Source organism: Ostrinia furnacalis, unplaced genomic scaffold (genome assembly GCF_004193835.3).
Source record: "Ostrinia furnacalis isolate ACB-3 unplaced genomic scaffold, ASM419383v2 OfSCF2378, whole genome shotgun sequence".
NCBI lineage: Eukaryota > Metazoa > Arthropoda > Insecta > Lepidoptera > Crambidae > Ostrinia > Ostrinia furnacalis.
This window is the reverse complement of record NW_021132617.1, coordinates 216,297-241,669: the sequence shown is the minus strand read 5'-3', so window position 1 is coordinate 241,669 and position 25,373 is coordinate 216,297. Positions and strand designations below refer to the sequence as shown.

The 25,373-nt window shown below is 36.1% G+C and overlaps 1 protein-coding gene across 1 annotated transcript; it reads right to left on the bottom strand.

Moving 5' to 3' along the window:
- Positions 1 to 19,037: 19,037 nt before the first annotated feature.
- l(1)sc (lethal of scute) lies at positions 19,038 to 20,899 on the bottom strand. The gene is made up of 2 exons (XM_028308088.1): positions 20,256 to 20,899; positions 19,038 to 19,083 (listed from the first exon to the last, which is right to left on the bottom strand). The coding sequence occupies exon 1, from the start codon at positions 20,835 to 20,837 to the stop codon at positions 20,262 to 20,264; it is 576 nt and encodes a 191-aa protein (XP_028163889.1). The 5' UTR covers positions 20,838 to 20,899; the 3' UTR covers positions 19,038 to 19,083; positions 20,256 to 20,261.
- Between the last annotated feature and the right edge of the window lie 4,474 nt (positions 20,900 to 25,373).

The following is a 25,373-nucleotide window of genomic DNA, read 5'->3' as shown; positions in this document are numbered from 1 at the left end:
AAAAGTGAAAATATAGAGCGTTTTATTTGTCTTATAAAAATGCCTATTTTTTTTAAAGCAGCGTCGCATTTACAATTCTTTTGGTGTTATTGACTGATTGTAATGACATGATTATGAATAAATGTATGCCCTATCTCTGTAAAATAGAGTTCATATTATTAGGTAAGGTTATTGTATTTACTTTGGTTATGTGATGAAGTGTAACAAGCTTTTCGCGGAAGAACGCAAGCCTCATTTACAAATTTTTAATCTTTGTATCGTTTATATGGAAATATCCATTCCTGGGATTACTTTGTCAGTCAAATTAGCAACGAAGTAACATCCATCCATATAGATTAAGGGTAAATTACATGCAGAATATTACCACCAGTAAGGAAGAAAATAGTATTCTTTCAACGCGTGGCCTTACTTAGATAAATAAAAAATAGACAGATTCTGAAAAGATTGGATATTATCATCCCTTACTACTTACATATTAAAAATTACTTATAATTTTGTAACAAAAAGTAGTTTTTTATTGTTTTGTAAAGTCCGATCTAACATTAACTTGTGTTAGTGTTTAGAGTTCGAGTCTCTACTTAAACTTTATGTTATTATCCCGCTTACTTATCATTAATACTTTTTATCGATTAGTTTTAAGTCTATACAATTTTAAACGTTGTTTATGAGGTCACACTTAGGTCTTACTTTAAACACGTATTAAAGCATAATACAAATAATCCAAGTGCAAAAATAATTTATCTCTCTCATTATAAAGCAATTTATGTCTTTCATTATAATTGGAACTTATACACGTAGAATTCCCAAGTATATCGTATCTTTGGCATTTATTTAAAACAAAATAGAAGCAAAAAGTACGTGTGATCCGTGAAAATATTATGCGCAGTTAAATTTTTATTATAAATACGACGTTAATCGTTTTTAAATATCTGTTTTATTATTTTAATTCGAAGGTTCACCACTTTATTCGGTGCGTTTTGTGGCTGCCCTACATTACTATTCATGACGGTGGGTCGGATCTTGTACAATAATAGACATAATGACCTTTAATAGGGCTAATGGGCTGATTGGCGTCATAAAATCGAGAGGGCGAGGACCACGATTCAGGATATACTGACCGATTTCTTTGTTAATCGATAAGTAGGGAGGTATTCGATGAATGTGAATTAAATAATAAGCACTTATTTATTCCTGTGTTAATCAGCACAAGTCCAAGTCAAATAAAACAAAATACACGTGATAAATAATATCGTGTACCGAAGTTAATTGAATCAACCACGCTAAAATAACAGAATATAGTAAATTTATAACTTCGATTTACAATTATTAAGCGTTACTACTGTCAGTAATAAAATAAAGTTTATGTTATTTTATAGTCTTTTTGAACTGCGTTTTATGCTTAAAATTATACATATATTACGATGGGCGTAACTAACCATAGTTCAATATTTGTAGTTATTAAATGATATTATATTTTATTGTCCATCGACATCCCGGTACATCACTACGCAGTTTACTACCATAGATTGGGAATGTAAGAGGGAAATAATTGAATTAGTATAATGGCCACATAATAGTAAAAGGAAGATACGAAACACTGCTCCCTTCACTCATAAACGCGTTCACGGTTAGGTAGGATACAGGAAAATTTAATAATAGTTTAACTTTACTTTAAATTCATTAATCTATAGTGTGATGTTACCTGAAAATTATTGTAAAATATAGGTAATGTAAAATTATTTCCATAAAACGGAACAAAAGGAAAAAGTTAGTAAACAAAATATTGAAATGCTTATTACGAAACAGGCCAAAAGCAACAAGTCTCATTTTATGGGCATTTGAATCGACTAAACTGCTTTTAAAAGGGATATAATCTATTTTATGGCATATCTGAAACTCGAAACGAAATTTTAGTTGAAATTATGTTTTCAAACCAATTTTATGGCTGCAACGTCATAAATTCTGTACGAATTTCGCGGTGCGTTGAACTTATTTTTTAACGATATAGTTTTTGGGATGGATTAGAAACGCCGACACGCGGCAGATCAAAGACGGCACCTGTACCCCCCTTGCTGTTAAACAAATAGGAAAAAAATACATAAATGCTACGATAAATATTAATAACGCGATGGTGAACCGTTAATCGATTTAGGGTGACCATGTTGACGCGAGGTTTAAGGACAAGCTAGTATACCTAGTTTTGGCAATTTTATAAAGAAAAAAGGAAAGAATTCAATTAAACAATACTGGAATAGTCTGGAAATAAATTACGTTACGTAGCGGGCGTTGATGTGCTTCAATGTTAATCAACTCATGAATTTATATTGTTAAAAATATCGTCAATATCAGTCATCGTAATCGTCAATTTTATTGCCAATAAAATTATTGTGCCAATTTTTTAAACAAGCTAAATTTTATTATTACTGTACTTGTAGTACGTGCGTTTATTTGACATGTAGAAATATACATTTAAATAGAGTTAAAATTGTTCGTGACAAAGGTAAAGCAACCATTATATGTATTATTTTTATTACTATTTTATTAACCATTGTCAATTCTATCCATTAAAATGTTACGATCGAGTACAAGTCTCTAAAGTTTTGTCGACGTAGATAACTTTGGCTACCCTACTGATTGCGAGAAGTCGCGTCAATTTTGACAATGCGCATCGCCAAATTCGATTTTACGTGTTAAGGGTGCGCCCGCGCAACCCACGAAATTAATCACCACGCCTCTTTTTCTACCCTGTTTGTTTTTAATCGACATATTTGCTTTTCCATTCTTTATCCATGACCGCTGATTAAGATTTTATTCATGAATCAATATTTTAAGTTTTTGCAGTGCTTAGTTTTAAATTGATTGAATATTGGTTTCGTTAGTTAATGTTGCAGATGGTTTCAGTTTTAATTAATCATCATTAATCAAGTAAAATATTGCTACAGTCACGAGAGTCTATTACCTATACTCTACCATATCTTTGATAAATGGGTTAATATTTTGCTAATCGGATTAAAACTAGCTGTGAGTGCAGATTTTAATGACACATGCATAGAAAGTAGAAACTTAGTATAGAAAAAGCTCTGCGAAGTTCTATGCTATTCTCAGACTAGTGTAGGCTGTGTAGGGGATTCTACCTGAGTAAATACAAGTAAGTAAACTCTAGGCATAGTAGACAGACAGTTAGCAAAGACCATGTAAACATGTCTTCCACTAACGATAAGAAATGTTCGCTGTCAGATTTAAAGTTATTTGGATGGTCAGTAATTAAAGAACACGAGGAGATAATTCCAGCTTTATTTAAGTGGTCATAAAAACCGGCTTAATTCGCGGTATCTGACAAATCTGCCATATTGTCACATTACGGCGCTAGACTATAAACAATGTTCAAAACATGGCGCTTATGCGACAGCTGTCTCTGACCACAAGGACAAAAAGTGTCCAGATACGATCAGGTCAAATTATATTCGGCCACGGGCCGTTGTAGTGCACGAAAAAATCCCAAAAAAACAAACGAAAAAAGGACTACCGCCATAGAGCTAACTCCCGCATGGGAAAGATTTCGTAGTGCAGTGTTTGCGTACAACCGCGCAAATATGTGCATTTTGTATGCAAGAAGGATTGCGGATACTTTGAACCGCCGCGGATGACCATTCGGCATTGTGTCTGCATCGCATAAATAAAATTATGTCGATGTCTGACAAACGTGAAGACAGGACTGCACAGGATGTTTAAATATGAAGGGAACGGCAAGTTTCTTGCTTGTTAGTATTTTTGAAGGGCCACAAATTTAAAACACTGTCACCAATGTTTATAAACGCCAGTGAGCACATTCGTTAAGGTATGAGCAAATAAAAACAGGAAAAACATTTTCTTGAGCTATCATCCATTTACGCGCTCTCCAAGCTTGTAAAAAACGCATGTGTTTATCTGAACAATAAAACTGAAGCCAATGGAAATACATATTTACATGATAAGTTATTGCGTAATTATAAACAACGTGCGTTCTTGTATTTTCTTCATTAATTAACACGGTGTTATTCGAGGATCCAGTTATAAAAGAATTATACAACAACATGTACAGTGTCCGAGCATTTTATAGATCTTAACGGTTGGCCCGTTGGCTCTCCGCTCGCACTCCGCGATATAATACGATACTAATTTCGCCACCGCATTCGACCCGCGCACAAAACGCGTTTCTCTACGGCTTTTAAACTTCAATAGGACTGTATTTAGATGATATTTTTTCATCGGGACAGTGTACTGTTCTCTTATTTGCCTTTTGTCGAGTTGTGGGCGCGACAAAGCCGCAAACATACCCTGCTGTGATGCCGACAGAGTTTTTGTAGATATTTCGTATTTTATTTCGCTTATTGAGGCCCCATACGCAGAAAAAGTTTAGTACGGGATGAAAAAATGTAATAGAAGATGCATCGTGATATATCGTCTTGTGGGTAGGCAGCCTATTATCCTGGTGTACTTTGTGGTGAATTCCACCACGGTGGACTAATGGTCAGTTTCTACCAGATACGCGCAGGTAAGGAATGTTATAAAAACTTGAATGTCACTGAAGGTTCTAAATATTGAAGATGATATTTTATTTGAAATACATAAAATATTATAATACACTGAATTTGGATTAGACTGAAGACATCGAAATAATAGAGTCAAAATACTGCTTACTTATTTAGCAATCACATCACACGTAGCTAATTAGATAAATAACTGAAACTTTAATCGTTACGACATGGCATATTGTCTACAGATACTGGAATAGACAATGCGTATTCCTTGTCTTTTAAAAGCAATACTTAACGACTTGTTTGACGTAATTTAAAAACACTAAATTAACCTCCCGCAAAAAGCAAAACGCAGCTGACCTGTTGAATTTGATCAACCAGCCAACTGTTCTTAAACACATTACAGACTTCAAGGACTGTTGCTAAGCCTGAAAATAGGCTTTTAGCGGGCCAGGCTTCGATGCAGGGGCGTGCACAAAACGCCCGGAACACGTGCAACTTCGCACAATGCCAGTTTGCATTTCCGCTCGCCGTGCACTTCCTTTACTCTGATTTTACTTTTATTTGAGCACCATTATTGCGCGACCTGGACCGCTTTGTGCACAGTCATTGTGCACCACATTCAACCACATAACGCATCGTAGGTTTCGATTTCGTTAATGATATCGATTTTAATCGCGGTTGAAATCGAAAGGAAATAATGAGGAACAATACTTATTATTATTAGAAACGAATTTCGCTCTCACTGGGAATCGACGTTCCACCGAAATCGGGAACATCGAAAGCGTAGGGTAAACTTAACACCCCTAATCTGAGAGCACGTCAAGATAACAGATAAAGCAACCACCAAGAGAGCTTTTCTCGCTAAATTTATTTGCACATCTCGGGATTTAAAACAAAAACCCAAACACCATTCTCCGCAAGAAACAATATTGGACAAAAAATAGAAGTAAGTAGATCAGATAGTACAAAAGGATGTTTGGGTGTTTGAAGATAAATTGTTTTTATTGCAAATGGAACTTCTGCGATTCCTTGTTTGTAGTAAAACATTCCGTGATAGTTAGAAATAAGGTTGCGTTTTAATTGTGTCTTAAGTTCGATGCAAAGGTGATGGACAATATCTTCATTGTGGTCAAGCCCTGATTATTTTTATCTGTCCGTTATCTGTAATGGTGTCAAAACTTATGTCCGGATCTCTGCGTGATACAGGAAGGTGGTCACAGGAGGTCTGATGGCCACACAAGGTGACGTCTTACTCAACTCAACTTATTTCATAGGGGTAGTTATTTGACAAATTGACGTTGACTGCAAAACGCAGGAGGTCTAATTGTGCGCCAAGATCTCGCCACATAGATACGGAATTATGGCAAACTAATCACCTATGTGGGCTTCTTAATAATAGCGTGATCGGAAGTAATCAATTCATGGAATCCTGTGGTTCCCATAAATTACAGCTTGCCCCTACCCAGTTATAATCCAATTTCGTGAAAGTGTCAACTTTACCACAATTACCATTATTTAATAGCAAGCTTCCATTTTACACATGTTTTTTGCAAGTTAAAGATTGCCTTCACTCAATTTTTTGATACAGAAAAAGTGTTGTAAAATTAATATTGCAGAATAATAATAAAACGAGAAAAAATATCACAGGATGTACGCGATATTTTGATAACGGATGAAGGAATTTCTCGTAGAGCGCCGACTTTATATCTAGTCCATCCTAAAAAGTAGCCAATTAAATATTATAACGCCATCATACCTAGGTACATTAGTTATTGTAAATGGGTAAAAAAATGGGTTGTTTCTCACATGGATTTAAATTATTGAAGAAATTAATTACTAAAAACTTTTATTCAATGATAATATAATTCAGGCAATAACAGTCCACTGCTGGGCGTAAGCCTTGCGTCTGTGGGCGCTAAAACGCATGATAATGGAATTTGATTTCTTAAAGGTAAATGAAAACTATCTAGTTCCCAAGTCGCAATGTGATCGAAGATAGAGCAGACAGGTTCCTTTGCGATTCCTTACTTATCCTGTAATCCGTACTTACGCCTTAGATTTACTTTCTGTCCCACCAGCGGCTGAGTGACGTTGCGTGAAATGCATATCAGCTAGCTCGATCCTGAACTCGGAACATCTTTGAAACAAAACCAAGATATTAAACACAAAATGTGGTCTCTATGCTGATGGAAATATGGAGCAAAGGAACTGCAGCTGTTACTTTGTAAGTACATAATGCGTGTAATCAGCCCCTGATTGGTTTGAATTAATCGCAGCGCATGCGTGACTGCTACCATTCAAGTCACTGTTATGAGCCAGCCTTTATGAGATATTGTCCAAGACTGTGAGGTAGATTGAAAGTAATGGCGTAATTAAAACTCATATAGCCACGAGCGTGAAAAACATTAATGTGGCTGAGCTTCCAGAGTGTTTATCGGTTTCAAAACGGAGCGTACAATCGAATCTTAGTTAATAGTGGTAGTAAATTCAAGTTTTTTCTGATGCTTATAGCAATAAATCCATTAAAGTAATAGCGGTGAGCGGCGGCTATTCGATTCGTCACCGTCATTAGATCGATCGCAGCATCGGCTGCCGAAGTACCGACAGAAGACCACCAGAATACCCGCTCCGTGCAATTACGATCCATGGAAAATAATTTGAGTCTTATTGACTTTTTGTGGTCGATTGATAGATTCCTATTTATTGAGCGCAAAAAACTAAAAGGGCATGCGCCATTTATTTATAAAAACTGGAAAAATAGGTTCTCTTTCAAGTAACTGACTTGAAGACTCTTTTCAAGTATCTATTAGGTTTCTAATTTGTATTAGAACGAAATGAAATCTGTTTTAAAGGATTAACTTCAAGTTTAACTTTTATTTTATACTAGTAGGTAAAACCGAAACTTTTATTTCATAGTATCGGTAAATGATATAAATCTACTGTAGCATCACCGAAAGTAGCATTATCTCTGAATCTGTGCTGGCGATCGTCAATTGGTTCCGTGACGGCCACTGGTTGATTGTCTTATTCGTTATGCGACTACCGCCCATTAGCTACCGCTTCTGATTGCTCTACACCTGATTCTTTATGGTCTACCTCCTGACACTCGCCTTAACGACAATTATCAGCATTACGATTTGCTACACTCCATTTGTTAATTAAGTCGTCGAGTGATGAGATGAGCTTTCTTTTTTTATTTTATTTTTAGGCTTTTGTTAAGCAGTGAGAGGAACGCATAGTTGTATTATGGTTTCCAATATGATATAAGATCTTTACGTTGCTGTTACACTTTAAAATACTTGTATATCGCGCAGCGGCGTCTTGCGGTTTTGTTCTTTGAACAGTCCAGATGTTATCGTATGATTATGCTTAATCTGCAAAGTAAGATGTCTGATATGCTATCGGAGTACACGGCGCTTGCAAGCTCGTTTGGATCGCATGGATTGCGTGAGAGACGATCGTAAATTTTGCGCCAATTACCCAAAGTACGGAATGGTGTACATTGATACCGGAACTACGCATTTGGTATTCTCATTTGTGTAATATGCTTGATTCGTTTTTTTAAATTAATCACTCGCACCGCGACCTACAGCTTGCAATCAATTAATTTGCATGTTTTGGAATACAAAGTTGAAATAAAGTAGCCGACGTTATATGTTTTTATTTATTACACTGACTGACAACTGTTGTTGTTTTGTACAGTGAAATGCATTTCACATTCATTTTTCATAAACCACGTTGCGCTAAAAACATAGGCGGACCACAATACATGTTTCGTCAAAACTAATATCAAATATTTGAAATACAACAATGGATCACAAATATTGTAATCGAAACAAGGACTATATTGTACAGGGCAATGAACTACGAAAATCTACTAGTAAATACTTTATTTAAATGGGGCTGTCTCGTGCCGTACCTTTGGTTTGTTCAGTCAAATAGAAAATTGGTGCGGTCAGAGCTTTCAAAGACAACGACCTTACTAGGAAATGATTTGGTGAAATAAATCTGATTCACACTTATACGTAGATTATTCATAATTTAGTAGGTACTGGAAAATTCAATCTATGTGATTGCTTTCCGAGAAACCACACAGCCATGAAATCGGGAACCTATGAGTCACAAACAGTCCAGTCAGTCCTATTTTAAAGTTTGTTTATCCTCGAGGGCTCAAAGGAATGCATTTTACTGAGTTTTATGGTGACATCGTCGAAGAAGATAACGTTATCTAATATTTGAAAAAGAAAAGATATATGAAACTGGATTTGAAATTAGTATATCGTCTCCGCTATCTTACCATTTCGTTAAATCTACCCCTTTATCAAATTTAGAATCCAAAGCGACATTTATAAATTGATATGAGAAACTTTGGGGCGCGCTGCCTTTTAGGAATAACCATTAACAAATTGCTTCTGGACAGATATTTTTGTAATGTTGCTTGTTTGTGAATGGGATTATCTTCAGTGATCAATTTTATCGGCTCGTTAGCGTCTGATAGATGTGATTCGATTGGTCTATGATTATAAAGCAGTTCATCACCATTATACGGCTGATTACGACTTTGGGAACCTTTCATTGTTAATTTTTGTAAAGCATTTTATCTAATCCGAACCTGATGGTTTTTTAAGACTCAATAAGGCACAGCTAAAAAAACTTGATGACAACTGAAAAATTACTTATTTGGTTTATTACCGACAGAATTGGAATAGTGTGTACCGTTGTCGTTTACTAGATCCATTTAAGGCGGCGGGCACAATGTTGCAGTCACTTAAAGACAGACGTTCACGATACAGAAGGACAGTATAACTGGAAATATTGCTTTGTGTTGCCGCAAATCTTCCAATACCAGTTTCGATTCTTCACAAGATTGCATGATTGCGGAAAAGCGTAGTCCGATTACCTCGTATGATTCCGTTTATAATCGGCCGGTAGCTGGCTTCCAGTAATGAATACCTAGTGTTCCAACACATTAATACTTTAAGCAGCAGAGCGAAATTAATGACGAAGAACTTCGATCGTTAATTTTCCTCGATTAGATGAAATGATGGACCAATTTCGGATTGTGTTCGTTCAATTAAATAATCAGTTAAGTAATGCGGAAAATTAGTATCAATAATTAATTTTTTCACTATAACTTACTTGATTTGAAAAATGAACGATTAATTGCTTCTGTAATATTCTTGTAATGGAAATCGAGTGCTTACTCTCTATAGGAAACTATTCACTGTTGTTATAACTGTGGTTTAACGCGAACATAATTATAAGAAAGGCTCAAGTCAATTTAAATACCTTCCTTTATCTGCATATTGCTCCGGTAAATTCTGTTCACAATATTCATCAAGTTTATTTAGCGCCACTATCTCGAGGGAAACGTCGCAGGCGTTCGATTGGGTTCAGATTAGTGGTTGCCAACCTTTTCCGGATTAGGGGCCACTTTGATTTCTTTGTTGTAAGGTATTTGACTTTTGCCAACTTTTTCCGGATTAGGGACCACATTGATTTCTTTATCTTCTCGCATGACTTCTCAAAAACACAATGTAACTGTCATTGACACTATTGAGGATTTTTATTATAATGGAATACTATGTTTTTGTTTTAGGAAATCATATCCATTTTGAATCAATTTGATGTTTGACTTTGAGTGTTCTGTAAAAGCTCGGTAATCCTAGAAACAATATTAACCCAAAGTCAATCATGATGTGTGGCGATGCATGTAAAGCTATCTAAATTTAAAATCGTTCGCGGACCATATTTGACTCCTGCGTTAAGTGCGAACTAATGCGTGTTTTGATTCTTGTGGGCCATTAGTGGTCCTTGAGTTCCCCTGGTTGAGAACCACTGTAGATGGATCTTTCTTGTGATCCTGTACGTGATGTGATTGAAATCGGTTGCGTTGCACTGCGTTGCGTCGCATAATGACGCGTCGGTTGCGCCGCCAGTGACAGCTCTGGACCACCGAGGGCGACTGTTTTTTGAATATGCCTTCATTAGAGTGAACGAGTTGACATGCTGCCACTGTTTCCCTACTACGACACGGTTTGCTTGCAATTGCATACACTGGTGCAAGAGTATGCAAAGCGAAATATGATATCATTCTATTTTTATTATGAAAATTTAAATTAATCAAATAATTTGTGGGTCTTAGAAGTAACGTTGAATGGATCTTAGAAGTTGCAAGTTAGAAGATGTCTAAGCTTAGTACCTATCTACTTACTTATTACGTGTACTAGGTTCTTTACGTAGGTAATGTCCAATGAAATTGAAAAGGTCATTGTAATTGAGCAGTACAATTCCCTGTAAATCAGATAACCAATAAAATAAGTCTTTAAATAAAATGTAATCATTACACACGTCATCAAATCAAGCGTCATATATCATTAAATACATCCATTACACTTCCACATTGACAGCTGCCTATGAAGTTATCTATCAATGTGTTATTAGACGCATTATTGAATTTAAAAGCAATCTAGAGCGCATTATGAGAGGTCAGTTCAATATTGACACATTGACCGGCGTCGCGATTCAAACATAATTTCTTCCGTTTGTGATAAGTCATAACAGAGTCCATCTGAGCACCTGGACAGGTCATCGACCCTGGTTCCTGACACTTTGGAACATTATCAAGTTTCCATTTCGATCTGGACACGGTATGACCAAAGATGGCGCCGTAACGACATAATCGGCGTTACCGAACGTCATCGGTGACATTATTTTAAACGTAAAATATTCGATGTCGACCATTATTTTAACCTCCTGGGGCCCGGGAATTATTTTTATCGTGAATTCATATGAAAACTATCCAAATAGTATTAATAATTGATATAATTATCATAAAAATAAAATAAAAATTTTTATCTGGAAAACGGCAATTTTCTCAATGTCATATATTTACGACATCGGTTCCCAATGTCAACGACTTTTTTATTTAATGTACAGGATGTCCCGTAATAAATTGCACAAAAGTAATTCCTAGTTAAGTTTCTTGACTATCTACAACGAATTTGAATCGATTTTTGAAATATATTGAGATGCCAAAACATTTTCTGCTATATTTTTAATTTTTTTCTGCCTGTACTTACTTTTTTCTATGCAGTGGATGCAACTATTGATATTTTTTAAGTACCTTTTCGTTAAAATGTAGCTAGATAGATTCTTTATCAAGTTTTATGTCATTTTTGGGCAATAACATTGCATCTCTATTTTTTTTAAATAGTATTTCAAAATTTTATTGCATTTCATTTGGATGACTCAAATTAAAAAATCCTCGTGATAAAAAAATGCATCACATCAATGTGTAATTAACATTAAATGATGTAGATAAGGTCAATAGCAATAAAAAAAAAACAATTTGATTAAGTGCCTCATGAAATTATTTTAATTTCATAAAAAAAAATCAAAGTGACTTGAGGTGTTGATAATACTTCTGGGTCGACTTTACCAGTAAAATCGATTTTTGAGTGTTCTCATTATGTTATATTCGCATATTACTCGACTTGGCGGTTGCACTACCGTGCCCCCAAATATTTTAGTTTTTCCTTGATTCATACACCAAACACTACTTATATTCCAAATTTGAAGCTTCTAGGTCTGCTAGAAGTGCCTTAGAGTTTTGATGATCGGTGAGTCAGTGAGTGAGTCAGTGAGTCAGTGAGTCAGTCAGTGAGTGACAAAATTAAGTAACTTTGACCCGTTATAATTCTTAAACTACTGGTTCAAATTGAATGAAATTTTAAATATACCGTGTCTTTACAATGCCTGCATAGCTAATGAAAATTCAGCCTTCTAGTTTTATCCACAACGAAGTTACAGGCGGTCGAAAATGGCCTGAATTGCTTCGAGAAAAGGATGGTACGGCCGTGCCGCTTTTTTGCTCGACTTGGTGGGGGCACTGCCGTGCCCCCAGATTGTGTGTTGTCCACAAAGATTTAGCAAAGGGAAAACAGCCAATTCAATGGATGTCACATGAAAACGACAGCCATACTTTTTTAACTTTTGAATTACCTGTATTAATATTGTAGAGTTTTATATCCCTAGATAAATCTACAGCTTTACAACTATAGGTAAATAGTTGTCTTGTAAAGGTTATTTTATTTTAGTAAGTAAGTTATTTTAATTTGTGAAAATAAAAATAATAGGTCTTTTTTATTGCTAGCAAAGATTTAGATATCTCAAGTCCTTTGAAGTGGATAGATCTTAGCAAATACTATTTTCACATTTTATCTTTCGATTGACCTTCTGAGTCAGAGAATTTAGTGAGAACTTTATCATTTTAATCTTGGGAAATGTATCTTGAAATGTGCTGGCCGTATGACAGTTGCGAGTGCTGTGACAGAGGTCAATATATCAGAGATGGCGAGGTTTTTGCAGCGGCGTCGCACGGCTTATGCGGTTTAATTTGATCGGGGCCGGTGGCTGTATCGGCCCTAATTATTTGAATAGCACGACACGACATCCCTTTGAGCAATGCCGATAACACGCAAGCACAAGAAAACATGGAGACGAGCTTTAAGCTCGTTATAAATGGTAAATAACTTTGTTGAATGATGAGCTTTTTGATTATTGTCAAATATGATAAGTTGAAGTATGAAGCATTTTTACTAATTAACCTTTAAAATAGTGTTTCTGGAGTCCGAATTATCACTACTTGAAAAAAGTAGTAATAATACGCAGTACTTGAAAAAATAATTTTGTATCAGATCTTTGTTAAAATGTGTTATTTCCATCAGAATTTCACATTCTATAAAATATGATATTACACGGGAAAAATGATATTTTAAATTTTGTTATAAATACTGGAAAATGTAACGACTCTACAGCCTTTCCTACGAATACAATTCGTCTACGTGCGAACGCGTGGTTTTTAGCGTTCCGTACAGCTTTTAAAAACAGAACTTTTGTAAGATCTAAACTTTGTCACTCTTGGCCCTTGGGTCAAAAGTTTAACGAAAGAAAGATATTAAATAGGTAGGTCTGTGTAGTAATTTTTTTAAGGGAAATTAATTATTGTCCACTAATGTCCACTGTTAAAAATATTTTTCGTATATAATATCAGAGGTATACATATTTCCCCCCAACATACTATAATATGGAACTTACCTTATATAAGCAGGACTCGTTCTTGGCCAGTTTTTTATGACAATTGCGGACCCATTTAGTAGATTATAACATTCAACTACACAGGATGGACAAACATCTGAGCATCGATTTTTTGCCCACTCTACGAATTACGGTTGTCTTATGTTTTTGGTACTTTTTTCTGAAAAAAAAAAAATAGTTGTAAGTAAAGTTATTTAATAAAATTAATGAAGCTAATACCTCTCTCAAAATGATCGTAATAAGAACGAATATTTGACTTTACAGAAACGTTAGATAGTATCAAATTTTTGGTCCGTCGCATTGGTGCAGAAAAAATAGGTGCCGCTTTTTTAACAAAAAAGGAAGAATTTTCGACATCTGAATATTTGGGTCACGTAATTAAAAATTGAGTTTTAGGGGTCGTCGGCGGGGACACTGGACTTTTGTGGCATAATTGTTATTTTTACGATCTCGAGAGATACTCCGGATGCTTTAGCGGCGACCTACCTGCTACCGAGTTCCAATTCATTAAAGGCCATTAATAAGTTTTATAGCCCTTGACAATTTATTGTGTGGACTGCACTGATTAATTAAATAGTCAATGAATAGGCCTTCACAGGCATTATAGTTTGTAACCGATCGGTATTTCTCCTTCGTGTCAACTTTCGAAGCATGCGTGTTGAAAAAGGATCAGTTTTTTTTTGTGTTTTAATGTCACGGATTGCTAAAGCTCACTTTTAAAATATACCTGGTCGGATACAGGAAATATAGATACTGAAATTAACAGTTTTATCCAATGTTATTAATATTACCAAGTTCCTGTAATTAATCAAAGGTTTCAGCGTCTTAAGGTAATTAAATATCGACAAAATTTTTGACAATTGTTTTTTTTTTTGCAAAGATTCTACTTAACTAATTCATTTTCATTCACTACCTCACTAATTTGTACTCGTATTCCAAACTATAAAAGTACATATGTTGAGTAAGTCGAAATTATGGAGTTTTTATTTTTCAAAAGATATTTAAGTGCAAAAATACATTGAACTAAGTTTAAGTTAAGTAATTTAAATCATTAAAACAATACTCAAAGATACCACTCTAACTTTGAGAATATTTACTTTAGTGCATGAAACTACGAGCGTAAAAAATCAAGTCTGCGACACTTGAACTTGCTCGATATTCGAAAATAGCTTTACGTGCGCCCGCGCCGCAGGATTTGGGTCACACGCTTATTGGCGGCAACCAAACACTGCGCCCAAGGACGGGCTTGCACTCCTGCGCTCGTGAAATTAGTGTTTCAGATTACTGGCTGGCTTTTACGAAATTACTTCATTTAAGTGCCCCTTTGCGAACGTTTGAGCAAGTGCGCTTGTACTGTTTTTTGCTGACTTTCGACTCTGTAGATGCTTTTTTGTTATTTGCCCAAAAAGGAGAGTTTGGTTTTACTTAACATTTTTTTTAATCTAATTAACGTCAAGGATTTTCGAAATTTCGGTTTTTCAGATTACCAATTAAGATTTAATTTTCTTTATAGATATTTCAATCAATCTGTTAAGTTTTTGGTAACTCCTCAAATTAATCAAAAATGCTTTTTAATTTCGGCATTTCATCGAACTGTGCTGTTCACAATTGACAATAAAATAAAAAAGCATCAACCAAAATCAATCCGCAGGTCAAATCAAAACAATTTTGAAAAACAATCGGTTCTGCGCAAGTGACCGCGCAGCTGCACGCCGGTCGCGTGCCCGGCACGAGGGCCGAGCGCGCACGAGGCGGTGGTCGCGCGCTGCGTAGGCGCAGCGAAGGCAGCGGTGTTTTTGGAAAAATTCATTGTAGAGATTTTGATGGAGTGAGGGACAGTAGAGAGCTTATTTTGGGGATGCATGCTGATGATAGGGAAGTACAAAACATTATCGAAACAAAAAATAAAAATTGATTTTAGAATTTGCTGAAGAACTATAAATGTTGCTCTAGGAACTCCCACCGAGGTTAGTCGATTTATTCAAGTTTTAAACATTGTGGCTGAGTAACACCAACTTATTTTAATCGTAACTATAACATTTTTCGGAGCATTTTGTATGGACTTTTACAAATTTTTTGACTTTTGTTAAAGTTAAAGTAAGATGGTACAACTTAGCCTAAGACATAGCAAAGACATTACAAAATCAAATTAATAACGAATTTTTCATTGTCTTGAGAAGTATTTTGTCACAGTACAAGAAATGTAATTAAGTTATTCTTTAATTACTACTAATAGCAGGAGGAGTTTATATTTTATTAAAAAACTTTGTCTTTTTTTATGTCATATCTAAGCGTAATTTTTTTTTTACTTTACTACTGTTCAAAGGATATTAAACCGCTATACAAATTACTTAGCTGCCGAGTGATAATAACGATGGTAATGATGCAGCTTAAACAAAACTGGTACATTTTTTGCGCTACTGACCAGTAAAGCAGTTTTATACTAACACTACACCGGATAACAAAGTGAGGATGCAAAATAACAAAGAAAAACCTAACTGATGACTTAGTAAACCAATGAACGGCATAGTTGCCGCCCAATTAGACAGACAACATAATGAGCTGCAATTTGGTCGCAAGCGGATGCACCGGCGCATAGTAACCGACAATTAATACAGGGTGTTGATGTCAATACTCGCCATATTTATTTAGGTGATCTATTATGATTTACATAAAAGCATTATCCACAAAAAAAAATTACAAACGAAAGTGGAATATTTAGCGAATATTTTTCGTGCGACATCGACTGTACTGTGGCCCACAATACTGCAATACGTTTACACTGCAGCACCATCGAGCTACGTGGATCGCTCGCTTATCATGTCGGATAGCCAACCGAAGGAAGCCACGTAAAGTACCTAGGTAGTGTAAATAGGTAAATTTATGTGACTAACTAAAGTTAAGGTTCGTTTTAATTTTTTTCGAAGTAAATTTTTTTACTGATTCGTGATCAGAATAAGCTACTTAATCAAGTCCCTAAATATGCCGAGGATTGAAATAAACACCCTGTATAAGCATTAACAGCGAGGACAAAACGATTGGCGAATCCACAGGTGTGTTCAATGCGCACACGCATCCGCGGCGTCTAGTTCATCTTGTTCTATAGACAAGTCCTAACAATTAATACCCCGACGGAAATATCCACCCATAATGCGCGGCTTCCCTTCCATTATCAAAAATTATTATTGCAGCCTGATGACTATGGGCGGGTCAGACGCGATCCTGTTGCGATTCCGATTGTCTCTCACGAATTAAATGCAACACAAAGTATGTTTAGGCCCCCTATTTCGTGCTTTATTATATTGCTTTGCCGAAATGTAACCTGAGTTGAGGCACGTGTAGCAAGCCTTTTTATTCTAATTTTGCAACGTCCCGTATGTTATTTGTATTTGAAAAGAGTTTTAAAGGAATGTTACGAATTTTTATTTGAGGCAACAAAATTGCTTTTTGCAAATTCAAAAAGCAATTTTGAATTACCCTACTTCAGTGGTTGCCGTGATCAAAGAAGCTTTTATATTAAGAGGTTTGTATATTAATTAATTACTAGTTATTTATTACAAACACTAGGACAGCTGACAGAACATTACACTCTACATTTTTGTAATACCTATGGCACTATTAGAACTACATTAAGATATTCCGTTTAGCTGGATATATCGATTACTATACGAAATACCTACTTGTTTAAAAAATAAAGCTGAATATATTTTTTATCAAATGTTAAAATCAAATGTTTTATAAATGAAAAAACTAATTTTCACACATCACACTATCAACAACATAAATACAAGCTTAGCTTTGTATTATTAAAAAATATGCACAGCTTTTTATCTAACAAATACCTATACACGAGGAAAAATTCGGGTTTCTAAAGGCAACTTCGAGTATAGGCAATTATTTTTGGTCTTTTTCTTGATTGATGCAAATTATGTCCACATTTCCTCAAGATAGGTATTTTTCCATATTTCATACCATACTTACCTATTAATATTCTCTCGCCCTTGTCTATGTATAAAGATAGTGTATTCCGTAGACGTATAAAGTTTAATTCAGAATTAACGAATTTAGATTAAACATTTAAACTTTGATAAATTTTAGTAGTGAGTTAAATTGTGATTTTAATACTGTACTAAGTATGTCAATTTAAAATATTCCCAGCTAAGACAACATAAACTTATAAAAGCTCAGAGTGAGTTTTTTTAATACTGGCACTCGTTGATGCACGCGTCACAGTTCATTTTCTATTATCATTTTCATTTTCTACAATAAATCAATAAACCAATTCTATTCTATTCTATTGTATCTGGAATCACCGCCAATAGAATGTTTCGTTTTTGAAAAAATTTAAGCTTTAGCTTTTTGAGCTTAGGTTTTAAACTACAGAATACTTCTCAAGCAGTAAGAAGTAGGTAAGATTTTTTAGCTATTCATATTTAAATCAATCTTTTCAGTTTTTTTGCGAACGAGTTTTAAAGTTCGTAATCTCTTAGATTTTCTTTTGTTTTTGAGAGATACGTAGGTATATATAAAGATTAGCTAGAGTAAAATTTCGGCTTTGTTTTGAAATTCCTTTGGTAAGACTATTCGTATTTGTAAAATCATGTGATTCACTCACAGCACTTACAGGGCAGATATATGTACCATCCTAGACTGCATCCCACTTAACATCAGGTGCGATTGTGGTCAAATACCTGCCTTGTTATGCATAAAAAAAAATCATAATAGGTACTTAAAGCTCGCAACTTTCAGGGGTTGGGTAAATTAAATGCATGTAGGTATAATGTTCTTTTATGTTTATTTACAGGAATAACCACATGGTTGATCCTAAAATTGTTTTTTCATAATTGTAAACAATGATTCATAAATTCTTAAGATATTAGGAATCTTTCTTATGGTGCTAGAACTATTTATTTACACTAGAAGTCTTTGTCTCAAGATTTCATGTTATTATACTTTAATAAAACCACTGATGTTTCAAATATCTTACCGAAATGTAAGGTAACAGTCTATATAAACAAGTCTTAATTTCATTTGAAGCGTTCTAAAATATCCTTAAAACTAGTGACTAGATAACAAGTATAAACTATTTAATACTAAATAATACCTAACTGGAAGTTACAATAATTACACAAGGCTATTATTAAGGCACAGCGTTGTCTGGAATCACTTAAACTGTTACTAAATGCTTATGTGGAACTAAAGTTCGTTTCAGTCTTTGATGTGCTATTTCATCCATGTATGAAATGAAGTTTAAGGCTTTTCGTTCGATGTTCGGTCGACGGAATGCATCGATGAGGTCGTTATAGTCCACCATTATCCCCTCTCATTAGGAATATACTGATTGCGCTTAATTAGAGGTTCTCTCGGAGTCCACCGCGCTCGTCGCTCAAGATCCTCCCAAGAATTACTTGTTTTTTCACAAGCGCCTGAATGGCCGCACTTTGATCACCGTAAGCCACGGTTCCTGGGAAAAAAAGAAAAAACAAATTAATACCAAAAATTTAAAGCACATATTTGAGCAGGCTTATAATGAAAAGCCTCAGAGCTTCGGTAAATTTTATCGCAATACGAAACGTGAATTCACATGAGGTAAACTTGTAACGCCATATGTTTACTTAGAGCTTAGCAAATATTGTAACACGTGTGCTTCGCTCGCCGCCGATCTATTTCCTCTTGAGATTTCGTCTTCCGGCTAATATATTAACCTTAAAGTACCCGGCTCTATATTTTTTATAGAATTCTAATCTCGTGTTTTAGTTACGGTGCTACCGGTTTTGCGAAACCCATCAATTTGGCCCACATGGTGCCGTTGAAAGCTCTTATTGACCGGATGTTGTCCTTTCGGACATATGCGAAAACAAAACCTGTTTCCACTTGAACGAATAGAGCTTACTCTTAGTCCATATTATTAGAATAGACCACTTTTTATGTGCAATTTTCTCACTACATGCGGGCAAACCACAAGATTGTTAGAAAATAATTGCTGCTCGGCAATTCACGCAAATAATAAGGCAGAATGCGGGTCGCTTCTATCTTATTATGATACGGAGGAAAATTAAACCTGTCTATGATGGTAAAAAATCCTAACTAGACGCGGTGGAGCGACATATTTCAAGATTCGCTATTGTTGGAGACACCCTATTGTGTCGTCCTAATTTAACAATGCGCAGATAAAGTCTATCCGACGGTTCAATGCGCAACCATAATAGTATTTTATGTGTTTGCTTTTTGCCTGCAGGATAGAACCAGCGAGACTATTCAAACTTGCGCAACATAAAAGCTCATAAAGTCGGCAGGGACGTAACCGTGACGTATCGGATAAAAAAATATTTTAAACCCAAACTTATCTACCTGACATTGCAAATCCACTATTTTATATGACAAAAGAAAAAGCTTTTAGATTTTTACGCAACGCATGACACAATTTTCCAATCTTATTTCGTGAACTTGAGCTTATTATCAGCGCCCGTCGCGACAAATGTAAACACAGTGATAAAAATTATCAAAGCTCTGAAGTTGATGTCAAAGTAAATACACTTTAAGGTTTCATTCATAAAATGTTACGTCTTATCACATTTTATACAACAGTTTTTATCTGACATTGAAAATTAGTTTTTAAAAGGTATGTGTGCTTACCTTTGATCATTGCTGTTGCCACCACGATATGACGTCTAGAAGCTCTTCGTCTTCCGGGCTCATGGGTTCGTACGAGTCGTATGCGTCATGAGAACTGGGTCCTGCTGAACTTTCCGACACGAGGGAAGGAGCCGGTGAATGAGATTCTTCTGATAGGGGAGGTGTGTGGGGTCCACTTGTGTTCATGCCCAAGGCCATTTGTGCATCTGTACATCCTTCTTCACTTTCTTCTAACAGTCGTTTTAAACTTTTGATGTACTCCACTGCCAGCCTCAATGTGTCCACTTTGCTAAGTTTTCTTGATGAGCCCCTACCTCCAGCTAAGGCGGCAGTAACAGCTGATGGTATGTGTTGTCGAAGCGCAGCGAACCCGTTGTTGACCTGTTTCACTCTGTTCCTTTCCCTGGCGTTCCTCCTGGCCACGGAAGCCGGTTGGGTCGGGTAGGGCTGATGGAGGTAGGATCTCTTTTTGCAGCGAGCAGGATCGACAGGAGCGGGAGCGAGCTTCCGAGGCGCCGGTGCCTGGAGTTGCGCCAGTTTGTGATCGAGGTTTTGATAAGCGTGAATGGTAGCCATCGGCATCGCGAGTCGTGTGTGGTGTCGAGAGAGCACGTGTGCGTGCAGCGCGGAGGTCGCCGGTGGATTGGCGGAGGTGGCGCGCACCCCCGACGCTAAGTAGCGCGCGCGCGGCGGCGGCGAGGGGAGGCGGGAGGGGCGGGCGCGCGGTGGGGCGCGTGCCGAGCGCGCGCCGCACGGGCCGCACGCCGCCGCCGCACCCGCTCCGCTCGCTTGCTACTTGTTGCACTCCGGTTAGGGTTGCTAGGCGACATGTTTGGCTTTTTAGGGACTAGTCCGGTCAAATATTGCCTTGTCCGGCCTGTCCGGCTTTTGTTAGGCTTTTTATTTGGTTGCCGCGCCAGGTGAAAGTCGAGCCACAGAATCATATGAAGTGCATGCATCAGGATGTTGGATAGCAACCGATGATGATAGTACTCACTCGTGAGCTGACCTGACACTAATTGCCGCCCCCCGTCACATGTCCGGCTTTTAGGGTAAAATGTCCGGCCAAATGAAGCACAAAGTCCGGCTTTTGTGATTTTGGACCTGGCAACCCTAACTCCGATCAAAATACGCCGGCGCTTATTATGCCATAGAGCAGTAAGCTCGCGCCGGTATTGTTGCACGTCGTTGCGCGTAATTATCCCGTCCATTACCTTGTTCGGAAGACGGGATCTGTTCTCGTCGTCTATTTAGAAGTCGTTAAGCAGAATAGGCGCTGTAAACGTATCGGCGACGATATTGTTTTATTAATATCACCGAGCTTTTGTTTTCGTTTAATAAGCTTCATAAACTTTTTTTAGTAATGTTCATTGTTCACTTGAAAGTTACATACACTAAGGGTGCCTTATTATGCATAATATTCTAGAACAAAGTGTTCATATCCTGCTTTTTGTTTTTATGTAGAGTCATAAAATTCTGAAAAATTGCATTATTATCTTAAAACACCTTCCAAAATGTTTATGTTAAATATTTTTTGAAGATTTCTCTAGGATCTCAAAACCTTTAAGCAAGTTATTAAAGTATGTATTGATTTACAATCTTACAACAAACGATTTGTGCAGAAATGCATTTCGTTGTTTTTTTTCATTCAAGATATTTTTCCCCTTCAGAACTTGCGTCTAAATATAAATGTTAAGGGTTTCCCTAAAGCCGAGCGTCAAGTTGAGGGCAGGTGCGGCGGCGCGCGCGTCGATTCGTCAAAGCTGCGCGCACGACAAATCCCTCAAGTAAATCTGACTCCAAATTTTCTGTCACAAAACTTGAAATTTTAATATGTTTGAAATCGAACATTTATGTCAATAGTTATCATACCCTTTATAACCAAGTACATTAATTAAACTATTTACTTAAAAACTCGGGTCAATAATATCCGTTCTGCAAGAATCTAGAGCAAAAACTTAGTTAAAAACGAACATTGGGTAGGTTTTTTGTCATAAAAGCCATTCAAATCATGTTCAAATAGGCCTTAAGCGCTTTTACACGTCACACTATGACCTAATCCCTTATCACTTGTAATATTTAACCAATTATACAAATTACAATTAGACTAATTTAAACTCTAACAAACTGCGTATAACTGATGTAGTAGGGTAACGTCTCGCACTAGTCTGCCGTCTCTACGTAGTCGGTGGGGACAACTAGTGGACAGGTGTGACATTGTTGTGACGGCTACTTGTTTTGTCCAACCTGCGATCCGACGTCAGAGCAGCCCTTGATTCTCAATGCTTTTACCATAACCTTGAATGAATTCAGCTACTTATGAATTCTATTATTTTGCGCACAATTTAGAATAAAAACCATTAAAAACATTACTTCTTGTCTAACGCAGGGAAATTTGGATCTGGAAAAAGAAAATTGAAAGTAGGTACATAAATCGATAATTAGAAAGAAGTAAAGCATTACATAAATACTTATTCCAACCACAGAATATGATAAAAAAACTGTATAAAAAATGATTAGGTAAGAAGTAGGGAATTACTCCTATCTCTACACAACATTAAAATATATTATGCTCGAAAGCTTTCCTTGTCTAAATTCCATCCATCCAAAAATCCTTCTAGGGACAGAAAAATTTCAACATTCTTGCTAGTTCTATATTTATAATAATTAATAACATAACCACGTGCTCTATAATGAAGTTGAAATCGTCAAACAATGTTTCCTTTTGTTTATAAACAAGGTTTTTTTTAATAAAAAATGTCAGGTCACCGGCGCATGGGCAGGTGCGGCGGCGCGCGCTGCGTCTTTCTCGATTTTTCTGCTCAGACTTTTTAAGAGTCAAATTGCTTTCGTAAATAAGCTTTGGAAAGCCCATGATTTAAAAATAAACTAAGTGAAAAAACTCTTGAGGAAAACAAATCTTTTACTCTTTTAACTATTCTTTGAAGTAACCTAGATAGATGTGTAACTGTCTGTGTATAAATTACAATATCTTATTGGTATTGTCACATACTATAATTATTATTAAGTATAAAACCGATTTATACCTGCGTTATGCGTTTTGTGTATGATTATTATTTTATTAATCATTTATTTACTATCTGAATTGCTTGAAAAAGCTCTTAAAAGCAGACACCAAACCTAATATTTTTATTATCAATTAGGTAGAATTTCATAAAAATGGATAAGTTACGATTTCATCCCTTAAACAGTGCTCACAGAGCCATCTACATTCTACCCCTTCTTATCAAGAACTAAATCGATACTCGCTTCCCCTATTCGTTTACTGCAACTTTTCATAGATGGCAGTAGCGAACAAGGGGTGCATAATTTAGGGGTTGAAAGTTGACGTCCGTATAGATTTTTGAAGGAGTTTCAACCTCCGTTCAATAGGTGGCGCTAAGGCCATATTTTAGATTCATTATTGACGTAATAAACGAAGTTATGAGCGAAGTGCCAGTGCTAAATAACATGAGTTACTTCCTATTTTATGAAGCTCGCTATAAATCGTAATATTGAAGATCACTGGTCTTCAGTCAGTGACCGAGCAGTGATTTGGATGAAGTTATAAAATCGATCGTAGAACTTTCATTTCCCAGAAGCAGTTCAAGTTTTATATTCCAAACAGTAGCAAACAACCAATTAGCAGGCCCGATACGGTGGCTTAATGCTCCGTGCCTAAGTCGCGTATGAAGCCATTAATTAAAGACATAATAAACTTCAACACAAAATTGCTTATTATCTCACGGTCGATTATGCTCGCGTCTTTAGTAAACCGATACAATCGATTGGAGTCTGATTTTATGAGCGCACAATGCGATGACCACTGCTCTTATTGGCTATTCGATTTTGAGTCTTCTGTCCACCTTCAATTGTTTATTTGTAACTCCGCTGGTACTTCACTAATTAATACCATTCATAGTTCATTTTCCAAACACATATTTCACTTGTTTTAATCTTGTGTCGCTAGTTTTAGTACGTCGTTAAGCTTCTACAAGTATTTCTAGGTATGTTAAGTTCCATTCAGTATAATTAAAACAATAAATGTATTGAACACATCTCGTTCAAATAAATTAGTATGTTATGTTGGAATGCAAGTACCCATTTTTTGTAACGATGCATTCTATGATAATGAATCCTGTGATACTAAATGTTGTAAGTTTTTCATTTGGTCATAATTAATGCAATATTAATTAATGCTAAGCAAAGCATTCATTGTTCCTTGAAGAATGTTCATGTCATTTTTATAGTTAATATTTCCTGCTTATCGAGGCCGACATCAAAATCTTAATCAAGACAATATGTAATTTTGATATTGATTGATATTTTAATTGGATTACAATGGGTTTGACTTAATGGATCGAGAAAGCCGGGCCCACTTTGGTAGCGGTCGGTTTTTGTACGAGGCGACATTATCAATAGGGCTCCTTCGTAATTATGCTGCCATTCAATGAATTTATTGTCATTTTTAATAATCGCGTAGGTTTCAAGCCGTCGAGAGAGAAATTAAATAAAATTACACTAACAGAGAACACAGAACACGGGGTATTCGTGTAAATAGTTATTTAATATGCTTGTTAATAAATTCTCTGCACTCGGCTATATTTATGCCGAAGCCTTAGTTTTAGCCGCGGCTACATGCAATACAAATGATAATACCACGTCGGTGGACACAGACAGATTCTGATTGTCATCGAAATAAACGTTGGTTACCGCTTTCCCTGCGTAAATAACACCGGGGTGTTTGGTAATAAGTTTTCTAGGCATGTAGAGGGCTATCATTTACGAAATAACAATCGCAAATAAAAGACAACGGTGGGGCGTTAGTGTTGGGTGCAAATTTAGACAAAAGAAGTCAATAGAAACCGCGTATCCTCCTTCTCAATAGATCTCTATCACTTGTTGTTTTACCGTAGACAAGCAGTCTTAAAAATTATTAAACGCTCTCATTAAAATCTGACAAGAATGATCCACAGTTTCAATTATTATGTCAATTGTTTCCAATCATCAATCGTTACCAAAGGTCAATGCAATTACGTAGATAATGCTATAATTTAATTAAAAAGTCAAAGCAAATGGTAAATAGAACCCGGGCTTAGACATTTATTAAGTCCCTAG